Source organism: Macrotis lagotis, chromosome 1, assembly GCF_037893015.1.
Source record: "Macrotis lagotis isolate mMagLag1 chromosome 1, bilby.v1.9.chrom.fasta, whole genome shotgun sequence".
Lineage (NCBI taxonomy): Eukaryota > Metazoa > Chordata > Mammalia > Peramelemorphia > Peramelidae > Macrotis > Macrotis lagotis.
The window spans coordinates 872,741,168-872,761,226 of record NC_133658.1 but is presented as its reverse complement, the minus strand read 5'-3'; the positions used below and the strand labels follow the sequence as shown (position 1 = coordinate 872,761,226).

At 40.8% G+C, this 20,059-nt stretch overlaps 1 protein-coding gene across 2 annotated transcripts in view; it reads right to left on the bottom strand.

Moving 5' to 3' along the window:
* The window catches only part of TMCO4 (transmembrane and coiled-coil domains 4), a 115,182-nt gene that overhangs the window by 84,386 nt on the left and 10,737 nt on the right, over nt 1-20,059 (bottom strand). For both annotated transcript variants that reach the window (XM_074218252.1, XM_074218253.1), the window contains exons 2-4: nt 18,616-18,781; nt 10,060-10,234; nt 9,295-9,322 (exon numbers count right to left, since the gene is read on the bottom strand). In XM_074218252.1, coding sequence (XP_074074353.1) covers nt 9,295-9,322; nt 10,060-10,234; nt 18,616-18,773 — 361 coding nt within the window. In that variant the 5' untranslated portion in view covers nt 18,774-18,781. The remainder of the gene's footprint in view (nt 1-9,294; nt 9,323-10,059; nt 10,235-18,615; nt 18,782-20,059) is intronic.

The following is a 20,059-nucleotide window of genomic DNA, read 5'->3' as shown; positions in this document are numbered from 1 at the left end:
ACATGGTTGTTAATTATTATCGGGGCAGCTAGGTGGTGCCCTAAGGTAGAAGCTACCAGGCCTGGAATCAGGAGATACTGAGGTCAAATTCAATCTCTGACACTTACAAGCTGTGTGACCTTGGGCAAAGTCACTTCACCCTGTTCTCCTCAGTTTCCTCATCTGTAAAATGTTCAGTTTCCTCATCTGTAAAATGAACTGGAGAAGGAAATGGCAAGAAAACCCCAAATGGGTTCATGAGTTGTACATAACTGAAACGGCACAACAGCAGCATCATCAGTTCAGATACAAAAACAAGGTCCATTGAAGGATCGTAGGATTATAGACCTTGAGCTGGAAGAATCTTCAGGGGTCATCAAGCTCATTCTTGTTGAGGAAACTGAGACCCAAGGAGGTGAAGTCATTTTCCCAGGGCCACCAAGGTAGCAAACATCAAAAGTGAGACTAAACTCAGTTCCTCTGATTACAGATATTTTTTTTTTGGTTATTTTTTTTTGCAAGGCAATGGAATCAAATGACTTGCCCAAACTCACACAACTAGATAATTATTAAGTGTCTGAGGCTAGATTTGAACTCAGGTCCTCTTGACTCCAGGGTCAGGGCTCTATCCACTGCATCACCTAGCTGCCCCTACAAAGTGAGCTTTACAAATGATTTTTACTCTGGCTTTTACAGATGGTTACAGCGATTACTTGTCCAAGTTCACAAAGTTAGCATATGACAGTCAGAATTCAACCCAGACCTCCTGCCTCTATATAAAAAGTCCTCCTGTCCACTTATCCCTTCTGGCTGGTGGTGGGCAGGGGCAAGCCCTTCAGTGAATTCCTTGAGAACAGAAACTATTTTTTGCCTTTCTTTATTTCCCCCATCACTAAACAAAGAACCTGGCAGGTAGCAGATGCTAGTGGACTGACTGACTAGGGTCCCAGAGATGGAGGGTCCGTGTCACTTGGTGATGGCACGAGATCCAGCTCCATGGGTGGATAGGATAAAAACTAAATGATGACTCAGGGAAGACATTGGCCGGGCAAGACTGAGGAGCTGGGGTGGCTAGGAGGATCCTCCAAGAGAAGAGGGACCTTAAAGAACCACATGGAGGGTCCACAATTCTCACTTAGTCCCAATGGAACTTAATGGTACTTGCTAATATTTCTTGTTCAAAGAACAAAACCCTTTCTCATACAATTGGGTAGAATAAACAGCCTTACCCCCATTTATAGGGGGAGACTGTAAGCCATAGAACTCAGGTACAAGAGGAGAAAAGGAGGCCAGATGAAGAAGGCCAGCCAGGCTTCCATGGCCTTGCAGGTAAGGGCCAGGAGAAAAGGCTGAATGAGGCAAAAAGGGCAGAAAAGGGAGAAGACTCCCTATGGGGCTGGAGACTAGGGCCTTCTCCTCCTCCAGGCACGCCTCTCAGCCTCTCCAGACCTGTATGAACCAGCCCACAATGAGCTAGGGAACTATGTGCTGAGGGTCAGGCCACATGGCTGGAGGTCAGCTTTCATGGCTCCCTTGGAGTAAACAGCTGGTATCAGAAGCAGGAAATAATCAGGGCTAATGGAACCTGACTAACCTTCGGCAGCTGTTAGTAGTCAATGGGAATTATAAATAGCCATTAATACAGATGTCACTGATCAAGGCTGTGATGACTAAGCTGGCTGGCATATCGGCCAAGATGTACACCAATGATTAAGATTTTCTGAGAACCTCCGAGATGTATGATCTTGGGATGTTTGCCCCAAAGCTAATGCTTCAAATGCTCCAATGTTGGGATGGGCTGCCCTGGGAAGCAATGGTCATAATAACATTTATGTCTAAAAGTTATATAATGAGTAATGTGATCTCATTAGATCCTCATAAATCCCCCAAGGAGGTAGATGCTATGATTATCTCCAATTGAATGATGAGGAAACTGAGATAGAAGAAGGTTAAGAGACTTACACAGTTAGTATCTGAGACCAGATTGGAGTTGGCATCTTCCTGAATGCAGGTCTAGCTTATGCACCTTCCTTCTAAATGCCCAAGAAGGTGCTTCTTCTACTGCCAATCCAAGAGGGAGTGGGAGATCCAAGTTAGGTGCCTCTCCTAGTGTCAATCCTATGAGGCAGGGGAGACCCAAGAAGGTGCCTCTCCTAGTGCCAATCCTATGAGAGAGGGGAGACCCAAGAAGGTGCCTCTCCTAATGCCAATCCTATGAAGGAGGGGAAGAGTTGAGAACATTTAGGACTTTCTAAAAGCACCAAAAATCATCCAGGTTTTAATTTAAGGTAGATAGAGAACATTTTAAGGGATCAGGAGAGTTTCATGTCACAAGGGATTTAAGGCTTACAAAGTGGAGACAGCCTGGAAGGACTAATGCCTTGGTCTGACCAATCAATCAATAAACATCTATTAAGTGTCTCCTAGATGCCAGGCACTGTGTAGATCTAGAGGATTGAGTTTGGCTTTGGGCACCAATCATAGTTTAGGAAGGTTGTAGATAGGCCAGGGAATGTTCTTAAGGAGTCCCTGGACTAGGCTAAACATTCTCAGTTTCTCCAGCTGGTCAGAAGCTCAAAGCCATCTGGTCCAAACTCTTCTTTTGAAGAAGAGAAACCCAAGGTCTAGTGAGATCCAGTGACTGGCCCAAGATCATCTTGCTGGTCTCAATGGATTTGGAGGCCTTGTGTTCCGAGTCCACTTGCCTCCTGCATGACTTTAAGCAAGTTATGTGACCTCCAATAGATGGGTCCTGAGGAACCCTTCAGTTCTGGATCAATGACCCTATAATCACCTGAAAAACTGAGTGAAGAGGAGAACCCTCTGGGGACTGTTTCATAGTTGTCTTTGTATTGTCTTCATTAATGCTTACTGATTAATAGGTTGGCTGGTATTTAAATAAAGAATGTCACATGTATGGGGAAGCTAGGTGGCGAAGTGGACAGAGCACTGGCCCTGGAGTCAGAAGGACCTGAGTTCAAATCAGACCTCAGATACATAATAATTACCTAGCTATGTGACCTTGGGCAAGTCACTTAACCCCATTGCCTTGCAAAAACTAAAAAAAAAAAAAATAAAGAATGTCACCTGTGGAAGAGGAAATGTATCTAGTGGGATGGTGGAGAGAGGATACTGGCTGGGTCGAGTTTAGACCAGTTGGTTCCTGTCCTCTTGCCTAATTCTGAAGACTAATTCTAAAAATATCTAAAGATCATTGAGATAAATTTGTTAACCTGAAGTAATTTTTTTTTTAGGTTTTTTTGCAAGGCAAATGGGGTTAAGTGGCTTGCCCAAGGCCACACAGCTAGGTAATTATTAAGTGCCTGAGACTGGATTTCAACCCAGGTACTCCTGACTCTAGGGCCGGTGCTTTATCCACTGTGCCACCTAGATGCCCCTGGAGTAATTGTTTTTAAAAATATTTTGAGAATTGTATTTCAATAGAATTAATTTCCATTATAATGGTATGGGTTTTAGTTTGTACATTTAACGTTATTCCAAGAAGGGCTCAGAGAATTGATCTGAAACACCCAAAAGGTTAAGGGTTGCTACAGGAGAGCTTCTCGGAATTCCAGACAAGTTAGAATTCATGTGGAAATCCAGGTAAAAGGGATCCATGCAATTTAAAGCTTTTGAGAGGTGTTGTGATAGGATAGGAAGAGCATGAGCCCAGACAGGTCAACCTAGCTTTATGGACTTCAGCTCCCTTATCTGTTAATTGGGGATAATAATGATAGTGCTATCTAACTTTATAAATTTGTCTTAGAAGTAGGAGCAGTTATTTAAAGTTAGGTTACCAAGGGCATCTGAAAAGAGCAAACTTCCTTTCAGACCTCCCTTATGGTTGCTAAGCACAGGACATGCCATGAGGTCTTCTTTCTTGTTACCCTGATTTTATTTTTCATGTATTTTTTTTAATCCATCAAAATATTTTCCTATTTCCCTCTCTCCTCTAATCTCACTGAGAAAGCTACAACATAGTTGAGTAAAGCAAATTGACAATAATAAAAAAAAAGGCTCAGTCTGCCCTTTAGTAGGTGGGCAGCATCGCAGCTAGGTAGTGCAGTAGACAGAGCCCTGGCCTTGGAATCAGGACAGGAGTTTGAATCTGGTCTCAGACACTTGGCTCTTTCTAGCTGTGTGACCTTGGGCAAGTCAGTTACCCTGATTGCCTTAATCCAGGGTCATCTCCAGTTATCCTGACCACTGGAGAAGAAAGTGGGGCTGGTGACTTAGCATAGCCTTCCTCACTCAAATTCAATTCACGTGCTTTGTCATGACATCACCTCCCTGATGTCATGGTCTTCTTTGAAAATGAAGGACAAAACATATAATATCATTCTGAGTCCTCTAGAATTATAATTGCTCAGTGTGTGCTGTTCAGAGTTACTTGTCTTAAAAACATTGTTGTTATTGTATTGCAACACAGGTTCATACAGGTCTTCCTAGGTTACCCTCCATCCTCATTCCTTATAGCACAGTAGTATTCCAACACATTTATATATCACAATGTTTTCAACTATTCCCCAGTGGATGGCATCCCTCCAGTTTCCAATTCTTTGGCACCACAAAAAAGGGCTGCCATAAATATTTTTTATACAATGTGGTCTTTTTCCTCTTTATTTTTTATTTTTTTGGACTTAGTTATGTATTTCTGGGTTGAAGGATATGCATAATTTAATAGTTTTGGAGGGGGAAAATGCTTTCCAGAATGCATGGACCATTTTTCACATCTGCCCACAGTTCATTAATGTGCTTATTTTTCCACCAGTTTTCCTCTTTTACCAACTTTGCCAATCTGAGGTGGAATCTCAGAGTTTTCTTAATTTGAGTTCCCCTAATTACACAGCTATCGATAGCTAAGATTTCTTCCTTGGAAAATTGTCTGTTCAAATATTATAACCATTTATCAAGTGGGGAATGATATCATGTCCTAGAAGACGTAAGTCAGGGGCATCACCAGCTACATGTTCATGACTGCCCTTCTTTTCTCCACACTGGTCAGGTCCCAAGGAAATCCACTTCCTGTCAGGAACCTAATTTAATGTTTAACTGACTTTTAATTGGGATTAAATGTTCGAAGATACCCCATAACCCAAGGGTTCAATGTAAATTCAAGGATGCCAAGATAGAACCTTGTAGTTTCAAGCACCTTGGACCTTGAACTTTCACAGTTATCTAAAGAGTAAAAGTGAATTCATGAAAGAAGTGAATCCTGCAAAGCTGTAGAAGATGGAGCAGCTAGGTGGCACAATGGATAGAGCACTGGCCCTGAAATCAGGAGGAACAGAGTTCAAATCCAGCCTCATACACTTAATAATTACCTAGCTGTGTGATCTTGGGAAAGTCACCTAACCCCATTGCCTTGCAAAAAACAAATGAATAAATACTATCATATTTCTTTAAAAAAAAAAAAAGAGATAGTTTGGCCCGTGTTCTGGGGAGGATTTCCAAAAGAATTGGAAGGAAAGTAGAACAAAGGATGACAGAGCTGGGAGGGCCCTTAGAACCCAGGATGTCAGAGCTGGGGGGGGGTGTCCTTAGAACACAGGATGTCAAAGCTTAGAACACAGAATATCAGGGCTGGGAGGGAAATAGAACATTAGAATTGGGAGGATGACATGATGCAATGGTAAGAAGACCAGATTTAGAATTACAGGATGTGGGTTCTCAACTGCTTACCACCTGTGTGACCTTGGGTAGTTACTGAACCTCTGTGGCCCTCAGTTTCCTCACCTATAAAAACAGAATCTACAGAAGGGACTTTGAATCCTCTGGGGCTCTGTGAAGATGACCTCTGAGGCATCTCTGATTTGACAAGCATTTATTAAATGCTTACTGCATACATGACCCTTTCCTAGGAGCTAAACCAGAGTCCCTACTTTAAGGAGTTTACCTCCTATTTACACCTTTAGACCCCATGATCTTGGAACACAGAATACTAGAGAGAGCTGGGACCTCTGATTCAATTCTCTCATTTCCTAGTTGGAAGAAGGTTCTGATACGAAAAGGTTCATACCCAAGTCACACCCAAGTCGAGACTGAGCCAACAGGAGAACTGAGCTCCTGCTCCTCAGGCCTTTGTTCTTTCTACTATCCTACACTTACCCTAGGAGATCACAGAATTACATAATCGAGGAGGAGGGCAGATTCAAAAGCTAATATCTGAGTTCAATTAATATCCAAATAAGGGCATTATTAGAAAGGAATGATCCCTCCTAATAACATATCAAAGTGATAATACTCTAAGGCATGTAAAATATGTTGAATATGTTATTATTTCATTTAATCTTCACAGCAACCTTATGAGATAAGTACTATTGAAATCTCCATTCTACAGATGAGAAAAATGAGGCAAACTGGGTTAAATAACTTGTGAGTCACAGAGCTGATAAATTTGTGAGGCAGGATTTGAATTCAAGTCCAGAATCTATCTACCACACCCTCTTAGCTACTTAGAATAGCCCCAAAATGACTCTTAGTCTAGCAGAGGCCTTCCTCCCAACTGTCTTTTATTCTTTTAAAAATAGATTCTTATCAATAGCTTTTGTTTTTACATCACACATTTCCTAATTTATCCCTTCTTCTAAATTTCATTTTGTTTTCAAAGCAGAAGCATTTAATAAACATTATAAGAAAAGCAATAAGAGATTCTTTCCTACTGCCCAATATGCATGAATATATGCACCACCAATACACATAGAGAAAAACATGTACATTTTTTTTATATATACATGCGTGTGAACATATGTACAAATCAACAGAGAAATCTGCACCAATGTACATGCCATCAGTGTCACACACAGAGGAAATGGGTGGCACAGGGCAAATACCAAGAGAATTAAGTAGACAGCTAGTTGTCATAGTGAATGGAGTGCTGATCTTGGAGTCTGCAAAGATCTGAGTTCAAATGTGACCCTAGACACTATCTGTGAGACTCTGGGCAGGTCACTTAATCTCTAGAGGCTTGCCTCAGTTTCCCCAACTGCAAAATGAGAATAATAATAGCACCTCGGTTTGTAGTGAGGATCAAATGAAAGAATATCTGGAAAGGGCCTGGAATATAGGGGTGAGTAATAAGTGCTTGTTCCTTCTCTCCCCTCTCCCTTGACTACAGTGCTACCTATCTCTTATTTGAGTTAAAGGAAGGCATCACAACATTTTTAGGTAAAATCCCAGAGGTTTTCATTAAACATATTTTTAGATAAGCCCACAGCTCTAAGAGCAGCACCAGTCCAAGTAGAACTGACCCTGGCCTTGCCCCCTCCTCCCCTTTACGGGGGCTGCCTGCTCCTTCTGAGGGGCTCATCTGGACAGGATTTCATCTCTAGCAGGAAGTTCTGCAACCCAGGGGCAGATGCCTTGGGACACAGAGCCAGGTTCTCCTGGCTAGCTAACACCGTCCAAATTTATTCTCATTGGCAGCCGGAGGCCAAAACAGAATCTGAAGAAGCCCAGATCCAGCTCTGGAAGCCATCTGGGCTCCCCAAACACAGAAGGGATTTCTCACAAGAAATTTCTGTATTTGGAGACAGCACCAGATACTTGCTGTTAAGAAGGCAGGAAAGCTCCCTGGTCATGATTTCATCCTCTCAACAAAGCCAGAAAGTTCTTCTGGCCAATTCTTCTCCATGCTTCTTTCTGGTTCTGCTTTAAAGAGTACAGTTATGAAAACAGGACCCTGGGTCCCCGGAAGGGGTTAGGATGGCTTTAGGGGAGCCCAGGATTCTGTTTGCAGGCCTGCCACTACATTCCTGACCCTCAGCTTCCTCACCTATAAATGAGGGAGGTAAACAAGGACTTAAGTCCCTTCCAGCCCTGATATTATATGTTCAAAAAATGCTTCTAGTTCAATATTCTTGTGTACAAAGGGCCCTCCCAGCTTTGCCGTTCTGTGTTCTAAGGATTCTCCCAATTCTGACATCCTGTGTTCTAAGGACCCCCCCGGCTTTGACATTCTGTGTTCTAAGGGACCTCCCAGCTCTGACATCCTTTGCTCCAAGGACCCTCCCAGCTCTGACATCCTGTGTTCCAAGGACCCTCCCAATTCTGACATCCTGTGTTCTAAGGGTCCTCCCAGCTCTGACATTCTGTGTTCTAAAAACACTTCCATTTCTGTCATCCTGTGTTTTAAGAATCTTCCCAGCTCTAACTTTCTCTATTCCAAAAACATTTCCAAATTCACCATTCTGTGTTTGAAGAGACCTCCCAGTTCTGTCCTTCTAAGTTCTGAGAACCATCCTAGCTCTGACATTCTATGTTCTAAAGACCATTCCAGTTCTGATATTCTGTTCAAAACTACTCTACTAGTTTTGATACTCTGTGTTCCCAGCACCCTTTCTAGCCTTGATATTCTATGTTCTAAAGTCCCTTCTAGTTCTGACATCCTAAGGTCCCACTACATTTTAATAAAGTCCCTTCCAACTCTGATACCCTATGTTCTATGTTCTCTATCAGTTCCAATTTTCTATATTCTAAGATCACTTTCAGCTATGACATTCTATTATTCTTCCTGTCAATGATTTGTGTTAATGATTATCTTACTAAAATGCATTTCCTAACCTGCAGTTCTCAATGTCAGGTTACTGAATCCCTAACTCATCATTATCACAGAGATGTGATTGAGAGTGATCAGATTAACCTAGAACATTTCACAGATGTTATCAGGATTTAATACTATTTATATGTGAGAGAATGGTTGTTCACACATGGAAACATCTGTAAGATACTTAAGTTCTTCTTCTAGCTGAATCCTCTGGACCTGAAGTTTATTTAATGTCTCCCAAGGACCATCCCAGTTCTGACATTCTGTGTTCTAAGACCTCTCCCATTTCTGATATACTGAATTCTAAGAAACCTCCCAGTCAGCATTCTTGCACTGGGAGAACACAAAGCTATGAGGATAGGAGAGGGCCAGAAAGGACATGAGAGAGGCCATGGAATAAAGGCTGCTTGTAGTGTAGTGAGGAGAAGACTCACCTTGGAGTCAAAAGATCAGAGACCATCATGGTCTGGTAACTAACTTTAGGAGCTCGGTTTACCTGACAGTCCCAAGAGGGTAGGGATTTTTTTTTTATTTGTTTTACTTTGTATCATTAATGGTTCACAGATTCAGAGCTATCTCATTCAACCCCTTAATTTTACAGATGAGGAAACAGGAATTCTGTCTCACTTTTATAGAATGAAAATTATGAAAAAGCCCAAATCTCCAATTCTAAATCTATGATTTTATGATGATTGGCTCTAGAATTAAGAGGATGTCCCCTTCTTTTATCTTTCCTTTTTTTAAAATAAGACTTAGGAAATTAAACTTACCATTTCTGAGAGAGAAGGTCAGAAGATCCTAGGAAATAAAAGGAAATTAGGGATTTATATAAAATCAATGATTAAAACCCTATTATGATTCAATCTGCTAACTGGATGGAAGGTTAGAACACAGACCACTAACATCCAAAGGAACTTTAAAGATCACACTTTCACTTAACAGATGGGGAAACTAAGGTTCAGAGAAGTGAAGGGATTGTCCAAGTGCACTGCTATCTCTTTGGGCAAAATTGCTCTTACCCTCATTTGCATTGCCCTAACATCTTTGGGTCATAGATAAGTTAAAAAGATTTGGATAACTTATTCAGTGGTATTCAATATACTGCCAAATATCCATGTTCCTCAAGTATAGCCCAGACATTTTCTCTTTAGGAGAAGCAGTAGGGAAAAAAAATGATAAGAGTATAGAATACCAGAGCTGGGAGGATCCTTAGAATACAGAATGTCAGAGCTGGGAGGGTCTTAGAACACAGGATGTCAGAGCTGGGAGGGTCCTTAGAACACAGGATGTCAGAGCTGGGAGGGTCCTTAGAACACAGGATGTCAGAGCTGGGAGGGTCTTTAGAACACAGGATGTCAGAGTGGGGAGGGCCCTTAGTATACAGGATGTCAGAGCAGGGAGGTATTAAAGGTACATTTTATAGATGCTGAAGAATCTGCAGCACTTCTAATCCTTAAAAACCTTTTTCCAGTTTGGCTGTGAAAAAAAGATTTCATTTGTCCATTTCATTCATTCTGCCCAGGGGGTTCAGGTACCTGAGTAATCACCAGTGGATCATTCTTCAAGACAGGATCCTTCAATAAAACTTCTGCAAATGTCACCTCTTCTTCTCCTCCCAGACCATTAGCAAAGGCTGTCATGGACGGGAGGATAGTTTCTGGTAATTCCAGCCATTTCACTAGGCCTTCCACAAATTCTATCCGGAAGGAGCTGAAACAGACAATTATTTCAGACACAGAGACTTCTGCTTTCCTCTCCAGTTCTGGCTTCTAATTATGCAACACTGAGAAGAACCAACATAAAGGAAATCCCATGGTAATTTCAAAATCTCAATTTTATAAAACTTTACTAAAGGCTAGTAGATCACAAACTTAATGATGATAATCCAATAACAACGACAGCTAGCATTTATACAATGCTTTACAGATATGATCTCATTTGATTCCCACGTATCTCTGAGAGGCCGATGCTATGATCCTTATTTTACAGATGAGGAAACTGAAGAAATCAGTGGTGAAGGGACTTGCCCGATGTCACCCAACTAGGACATGTCCAGGTCTGGATTCATGCTTGGGCTTCCCAGACTCTAGGTTCACTTAGCACCAACTTTATGAGTCACAGTGTTAAGTTCAAGTCCCGACTCTACCCTGCTATGTGACCCTGGACAAGTCACTTTTTTCCCCTAATTCTCAGTTTCCAAATTTATAAAATTAACAACAATTTTCCAAAGAGTTTCAACATTTTAGATGGATCCTTCAATGCTCTGGTCTCCTGGCACTAGACTCACCCAGTCACCTCCCCTCTGGGACACAGCCCAACCCACCCCCATCCTTAAGAATGTATGCCACCCAGATTGTTTCTGGAAACTTCAGCCATTTCACTCGACCTCCCATAAATTCCATTCAAAATGATATTAGACTAATAATGATTTCTCTTTTGGTCAAAGTTGGGATTTGAACCCAGGTTTTACGTTTACATGTTGGACTCTATATTGAATATCCAACATGTTATTTTATTTCTTTTTTTCAATTACATGCAAAGAAATGTTTTCAACATTCATCTTTTTATAAGCTTTTGAAATCCACATTTCTCTGCCTCCTCCCCTTCCCTCATGACAGTGAATAATCTGACAGAAGTTGAACATGTACAATCACAACATATCAGTAACATATAATTTTTAGTCAATTAAAAAAATTTTTTTTCAAAATTTTGCTATCACACTTGAATCAATTGGGGCACTGAAAGATTCTTCTTCCTGAGTTCAAATCTGGCCTCAGATACTTCCTAGCTGTGTGACCCTGGGCAAGTCACTTTACCCTGTTTGCCTCAGTTTCCTCACCTGTAAATGAGCTAGGGAAGGAAATGGCAAACTACTCCAGTATCTTTGACAAGAAAAACCTAAATGGGGCCACAAAGATTAGACACAAGTGAAAATAAATGAACAATAACATGAATCAGTATGTCACAAGGGCCTAAAGCCCTGGAGAGCACTGCCAGGTACCTGACCAGAAGGCTCAGTTATATTTGTCATCATATTCAATGCTCAATGTTATTAATCACATAATTCACACAATCAGAAATAATCACATAAATAACAAATTTATTTAGTCTTTCAGTTGCGTCCAGCTCTTTGTGACCCCCTTGGCCCATAGCACACTGGGACCATCCATGTAGTACTTTGCTATTTCCTTCTCCATTGGATTAAGGCAAAAAGAGGTTAAATGACTTGCCCAGGATCAACATAGCTAGAGTATCTGAGGAAGAATTTGAATTCAGGTCTTCCTGTTTCCAGAGCTGTCACTCTAAACACAGAGCTGCCTCAGTCTATATTTAAGGACTTCTGATTTCTCCCTAGTGAAAAACTTTTGACACTCCAAGACTAGTGGATTTTTAAGGTTGCTTCCAGTTCTGACAACTGGAGGATTAGCCAATGAGTGGATTAATGACCACTGGACCTTGCTCCCTGGACAAATCTGGAGAGACAAAAACCCAGAATGATGGTGGGAGAAGGAGGAGGAATCTATAATGTCTGATCCCTTCCTTGATAGTTATGTCCTTACTAAGGACATAAATGTCCATACTAGGATTTTCAACCCAAACAATTGTGCCCAGGAAAAAATAAAGTCCCAACTATTCTAACAAATCAGTCTTGCAAGAAAGGAGGTAATTAGATATGAAGACAGACCACATGAGGAAGTGAGAATCTAATGAAACATCATGTTCCCTATTATGGAAAATTTTTTTTAATCCTTGACTGTGGCTACTGTAGAGATAACTTATGCACTGAACAATGGAATCATACTGAATGACCTCTGACAATCTGTGTTCTAGGGACCCTCCCACCTTTGACCTCTTCTAAGTTTCCTTCTAGCTCTGATATACTATATTCTACAATCTCCCTTCTGGCTCTGACATTCTCTGTTCCAAGTTCCCTCCTGGCTCTGACATTCTTTGTGTTACATTCTTTGTTCTAAGTTCCCTTCTGGCTCTGACATTCTCTGTTCTAAGTTTCCTTCTAGGTCTGACAGTTTTAAGTTTCCTACTGTGTCCTTGGTCCAAGGAGAAGGGACTTCCTAAGCACATTGAACAGAAGCATGTTGACCAAAGTATGTTCTGGGGCAGGGAGTGCTAGGGAACATTCCTAGTAAACATATTTTGGGGTCCACACTTGGGGACTTGGCCCATCCCTGGATGTTTATCTCAACACCTGGAGAAAGTATTCAGGATCTGATGGTGTTTGGCTGAACTCCCCAGATCACTGAGTTCAGTTCTGTAAACCCTTGGATCACCCCGTTTGGAGAGGAGGCTCTGCCAAAGGGACTTTCCCAACTGAGACCCTGGAGGCTGTATTGTGACTCAACTTTCCCAGTCAGCCAGATTTCCAAGCATTGGAATCTCTTTGGTTAGGTAAATTTTCTTTTCTTTATCTCTTCCCTTTTCTTTTCTTTATCTATGTTTATATTTTTCTTCATATATATGCAAATATATAATTGTATATCTCAGATTATAAGCATATTAATCTTGGGTAATAGGTATATTAATCATTAAATTCTCATTTAAAGACTTAAGACAGAGTAAGCATGTCATTATGTGACAGATTTGAGCTGAACCAAATTAAAAGTCTACACAGCACATAACCCTTTCTGATGCAACTGGTGTCATGAACAGTATCTTTGCCAGAGTCCCATTCTTTTTTTGGTCTTTTTGATTTTTTTTTGCAAGGCAGTGGGAGTTAAGTGACTCATCCAAGGTCACACAGCTAAGTAATTATTAAGTGTCTGAGGTCATATTTGAACTCAGGTCCTCCTGACTCTAGGGCTGGTGCTTTATCCACTGTGCCACCTAGCTGCCCCCACAGTACCATTCTTAAAGAAACTAGGGGAAGGAAAAAAGTTAGAAGAAATTAAAAGAAAAGAACCAGAGATTCCTGGGTGGGAGGACTTTCCCTATTCCTTAAGATACGTTGAGCTTCTAATGTTATTAATTGTTTAGGAGAAATCCCCATTGAAAAAAGGGAAAGCAATAAGATTAGCAGAAACTGGAAAACCTCTGAAAAAGGTATTAGAAAAAAATTCACAGTTAGGAGACCTGGAAGAATAGGAAGTGCATTTCTTAGGGATAAGACAGTTAATTGGGAAAGAAATAGAAACAGAGAAGGAAGTTCTGAGCTAGGGAAGATGTCTCTGAAAGATTTGTTTACTGCATTCCTTAGGGCTGGGTGGACTGAACAGACAGGCAACTCACAAGTGAGTAAAAAATGTTATATGAAGAAATGAAGTTGGAGAATTCCCAAGAGGGAGAGCTGAGGCAAACACCCACTACACTACTTCTTGGAAGGCTATATCCTAGTCTTCAATACCTGAAAGGAGATTAGGAAAAAGGCCAAACTCCAGTGCAAATGAGAGAATTAAGGAGAAGAGATTACAGACCCCTTATCACTATTGCTATTTATTGGAAAAACTACTGTGGCTAAAGCATTCATTGACACTGGAGCAGAAGCCTCTTTAATATATGGGAATCCTAATAAATTTAAACAAGGGAAATCTGTGGTAATCACAGGATTAGGAGGAAGAGATACTTGCCAAACAAATAACATTGCCAATTAAGACTGGACAATTAACCCATAGGTATATAATTCCAGAGTATATAATTGGAATTGATATATAATGAGGAATGACTTTGCAGTTATCTGATGGATGCTATCAGTTTGCAGTCCCTTCTTTGACTATAAAGGCTGTATTATTAGTAGGAAAAGCAAAAATGCCTCCAGTGATATTGCTATCCCCCTCAGAACTAAAACTTTAAAACAATATAGAATACCTGGAGGACAAGAGGAGATTAAATATGGTAACTCCTTTATTTGCTAAAGTTCCCAACACTATTACTCTGATTGAACATACAAAAAAGTATCCAGGACATTGGTATGTGGTGACAGATTTAGCCAATGCTTTTTTTTTTTTTAAGAATTACCCATAGACCCCTCCCAGTGGAATCAATTTGCTTTTACTAGCAGGGAAGACAATATATATTCACTCAACTGCCACAGGGCTCTCTATACATAGTCCTATGATTTGCCATAGGTAGTGGCAGAACATTTAGATGAATTAAAAAGTGTTGGAGTACAAATAACTCACTACATTGATGTTATTTTAATACAAGGAAAGGATGAGGAAATGGTAGAAGAGAATTTACAAAGGGTAATAGAGAATATGAAGGATAAAGGATGGGAAATTAATGCAAATAAGATACAAGGTCCCACCCAAGCAGTAAAATTTTTAGGAATATACTGGAATAAGGGACATAGAGAGAGATACTCCCCAAAACTAAGTAGAAAATTCTGTATTTCCTATCCCCCCATTAATAATACTGAGAACCAAAAAATTATAGGATTATTTGGGTCCTGGAGAACTCATATCCCTCCATCTAGAACAAATGTTAAGCCCATTTAATGGGGTTATTAGGAAGAAATACGAGTTTGGTTGGGGGCAAGAGGAAGAAAAGGCTTTTGAAGAAACCAAGGCAGCTAGACAAATTGCCCTTGATTGATGGGGCATGGGGGAGGGGCCTGTGGAGGTCTCTACTGGAGCTTGTGGCAAAAGCAATAAGGGGAAAATGTGTCCCTTGACTTCTGGTCAAGAGAATTACCTGAGGCGGGGGGGGGGGGGGGGGACGACACGGGACCATTCTCTCTTTGAACAGCTGCTCTAAGTTGCCTTTTGGGCACTGATTGAAACAGAACAACTGACCATAGGGTATGAAGTGATTTTGTGACCAAAAATTCCTATTATGCAGTGGATAATGAGTAAAATAATTTGTGGCAAGATATATGGGAATGATCATATACCATCTCAGTCTTTGATGTAGAGGCTCACACCACTGCAGCTGTGACTCATGTGAACCAACTAGCAAAAATAGCTCTACTTCCACAGCAAGAGGACAGCCCTAGCACAATGGGTGTACAACAAACAGGAGACCTTGGAGTCCAAGCCTTGTACAGGTGGGCAGTGGATCAGGGAATTTCTCTTTTGATCTCTCTGTTGAAACAAATGCAAACTGAATGCTCCATTTGTCAGATGAAAAAGGAGTGATTGATTTCTTACCCTGTTAAAGCTGAACTGGTAGGGGTAGCTAGGTGGCACAGTGGATGGAGCACCGGCCCTAGGGTCAGGAGTACTTGACTTCAAATCTGGCCTCAGACACTTAATAATTACCTAGCTGTGTGGCCTTGGGAAAGCCACTTAACCCCATTTGCCTTGCAAAAACCCTAAAAAAAAAAAAAGCTGAACTGGTGATAGAGGATGTAGTTATATGTGCACCTGTATGGACACTTACTCTGGAATGCTAGTGGTCTGTCCTTGTAGGAATGATACACAAAAAAATACTTGTAGACCTACAGATGTCATTACCTTGTACTATGAATCCCCTCTGTGCTATGAAAATGGTACGCATTTTAAGGGAAGAGAGATTGAGTGATACTGCACTTATTGTAATATAGAATAGATATATCACATACCTTATTACCCTCAGGCAGTAGGATTAATAAAAAGAATGAATAGATTATTAAAAGAAAAACTTGGGAATTTAGGTAATAATTCATATGCTCATTTGGAAAGCATTTATTTGAAGCTCTCCAATAACTCAATACCCAGTCTCTTTACCAATTGGGAAAATGGCAATTGTTTCTACAGGGATTGGCTATTTAGGACATGTATTGTCCAGATCTAATCTGGCTGTAAAAGGGATTCGGATTATGTAAGAGAGATTAAATTACTTTACAGTGCACTCACATTACGGGTCAGAAACAGAAGTGTGTTCTATGGACTCCCAAATAGCTCAGCTGGTGATTTCCACCTGCTTTAAAGAACAATGGGAACAAATATCAGCACCAACTGTGGTCAGCAGTGGTGCTTTTGGCAGCACTGATTTAAAAGTAGAATTCAAAGGATGGGTCAAGAATCATACTGATGATGCTCCCCATGCCAATGAGATAATAATGGAAGGAGAGGATGGCACAGTAGTTGTAGTTTTGACCAGGGATGACAAAATGCATCAATATGCCCAACCCAACTGTTCTTGCATGAATAGTGTCTTGCAGTGTGTTTAGCACTTTTGGAAGGAATGAGTACACTGTGGGAAAAGAACTCTTTGGTGCAACTGGGAAAGGCAGTGGCGAATACTGGACCTCATGGATACTGGGGCTGCCAAGAACATCCTGAAAGGAGGCATAGACCCCCCGATTGGACATAGACTGAACAAGACTGAGGAGCAGATGCCTCAACCATACCCTTCCTCTAGATATGCACCAACTCCATTGATTGTTTCCCTGGACCTGAATACCCTTTCTAATATTCCTTGTTTCTCCATAGCCTCCTTTCTATGTGACATATACTGAGACAGTATTTTGGGAGCATACTGATATCCATGGAAGGAAAAGTCCAAATTGGCCCCTTTACCTATTCATGCTTTAATTTTGATAACCTTAATGATTTCTCTCTATCCAAATGGGACACTCTATGAAAATATCTTTATACTATCCTTTCAATCATTGTATTCATCTTGATACTGTTACTTTCTGGACCTTGCCTTTTAGATTGCATAATTTCTTTTGTTTCTTCTAGACCACAAGCTTTCTCTTTTTACAAGTGAGGCCATTGTATTGTGTTTCTTTTTCAAGATGATGTGTTTTTTTTCCTCTTGAGATGATGTTTTTTCCTGTCTATGGTGATGTTTCCTGTTCCCCATAGGAGCTGATGGTGAGAGAGTGTGTGTGGCCTCTCATTTAAGCTGATGTACATCTCATGGTGAAGGAATGTGTGTGGTTCCTCACATGAGTTGAAGTGTGTCTCTGTGTGGGAGTGTGGGTGTTCCCCACACGAGATAATATGTATTTTGCCTCTCATTGTGGGAGAGTGTGTGAAATCCCCACTTGAGATGATGTTTATCCATTCTGAAGATAGGTCAGGTCTAGAGGCTGGGTGAAGGATGAAGGGTTAATTTGAAATCTTCCCTATCAGCTGCCCTGGTCCAAGGAGAATGAACTTCCTAAGCACACTAAACCAAAGTATGTTGGGGGGGGCAGGGAGTGTTGGGGAACATTCCTAGTAAACATGTTTTGGGGCCCACACCTAGGGACTTGGACTGTCCCTGGGTGTTTACCTTGACACCTGGAGAAAGTGATTTTATTCAGGATCTGAGGGTGTCTGGCTGAAACTCCCCAGATTACTGAGTTCAGTCCTGTAAACCCTTGGATCTCTGCCACTTTTGTGTGAGCACTATAAAGGTCTTACTTGGGAAAGTGGGCTTTGGAAGTCACCCTGTTCAGAGAGGAGGCTCTACAGAAAGGACTTTCCCAATTGAGACCCTGGAGACTATTGCAACTTCACTTCAGCTAGCCAGATTTCCTGGAGTTGGAGTCTCCTCAGTTGAGTAACTTTTCTGTTTTTTATCTCTTCCCTTTCCTTTTCTTTATCTTTGCTGATGTTTTTCTTCATATATATGTATGTATACAATGTATCTCTTAGGTTATAAGTATATTAATCTTGGGTTATAATATTTTATATAATATAATTTAATATAATATAATTTTATATAATATAATGTTTTAAAGACTTAAGACAGAATGAGAATGTCATTGTGGGACAGATTAGAACTAATCAAATTAAAAGTTTGTGCAGCACATAACCTTTTCTGTTACAGATATTCTCTGCTCCAAGTTCCCTTCTAGCTCTGACATTGTTCTAAATTCCCTTGAAGCTCTGACATTCCCTGTTCTAAGTTTCCTTCTAGGTCTGACATAATTTTGATATTTTCTGTTCTAAGTTCTCTTCTAGGTCTGACATTGTTTTAAGTTTCCTTCTGGTTCTGACATTATCTGTTCTAAGTTTCCTTCTAGGTCTGACATTGTTCTAAATTCTCTTCTAGCTCTGACATTCTCTTAAATTTCCATCTGGCTCCATCATTTTCTGCTCTAAATTCCCTTCTAGGTCTGACATTGTTTTTTAAGTTTCCTTCTAGTTTTGACATTCTCTGTTCTAAGATCCTTCCCAGATCTCAAAATCTAGGATTCCATGATTCTAAGTCAAAATAGTCACCTCTGTTCTGGTTCTGGAAACATCCAGGCCAAGGACATGCTGCAGAGAGCTGTGTAGGCAAAGCGGCTTGCTTCCTCCAGCTCCTTGCCTGTGGACGGATATGGCCCTGCTGCTCTGGCTGGCCCAGGCTCCTGGCCCTGCCTTTCTGGGGCTGCCATCTTTGAACCTGCCATAAAAGAAAACAAATACAGAACATGTTACCAAGGAGTACAGAAAATACTTTGTAATGAGATTACTTGAACCTAACAGAGCCCAGGGCTTAGGGCCTGTTTTTATTACTTAGCTTTATCCACTTTTTTTTTTTAGGTTTTTGCAAGGCAAATGGGGTTAAGTGGCTTGCCCAAGGCCACACAGCTAGGTAATTATTAAGTGTCTGAAGTCGGATTTGAACCCAGGTACTCCTGACTCCAGGCGGGTGCTCTATCCACTGTGCCACCTAGCTGCCCCCATGCTGCCTTTCTAAGAGATCATGTATTCTTAAGTTTCCTAAGAGATTCTCTAAGACTAGAAGTAAAAAAGAAATGATACTAGTGAATTCTCCTTAATGGAAGAAACTGCCATCCTGAGACTTCCCTCAAAATGATGAAATCACAAGAATGGATTTTTAAGGGGTGGCTAGGTGGCGCAGTGGATAGAGCACCCACCCTGGAGTCAGGAGTACCTGGGTTCAAATCCGGTCTCAGACACTTAATAATTACCTAGCTGTGTGGCCTTGGGCAAGCCACTTAACCCCATTTGCCTTGCAAAAAACTAAAAAAAAAAAAAAAAAGACCATAAACAAGAGGATTTACCACTGGAAGATACCTTGGAGATTACCACAACCTCCTCACTCCCAATCTGTGGGCAGATAGATGGTACAGTAGCTAGAGACCTGGGCTTGGAGTCAGGAAGAGGTTAAGTTCAGTGGAAGACTTTGCACAGGAGTCTGAAAATAGGCCTTTTGACTCCCATGATACATCAACAGAATCCTTGGAAAAGGCCAAGGATGGATTGTTTGGTGTCTGGCTTGCAGATCCCTGTCACCATCTACTAAGAGTTTTCTTCATCCATCAGAGTGAATACAGCAAAAACAAAAATAGAGATTAAGATTAAGCAATAATATCCATTTATCCATCCATGAAGCCCCCAAATTATTTAGGGTTAGGTAGAAAATTTAACACTTGGCTAAGACATAACCTCTGCTCTCAGAAAGTATAAAGACATTATATTAAATATTATCATGGGGACATGTATTATGCTATATTTTATAATATAAGGATATAGAAATATTTTTATTATAATGTATTTATAATTATATGACTAGTTATTATAATGTGACTTGAACTATATTATGACACATAGCTAGGTGGTGCAATGGATAAAACCAGAAGCAGGAAGATTTGAGTTCAGATACTAGCTATGTGATCCTGGGCAATTCACTTAACTCTTTTGCCTCAGTTTCCTC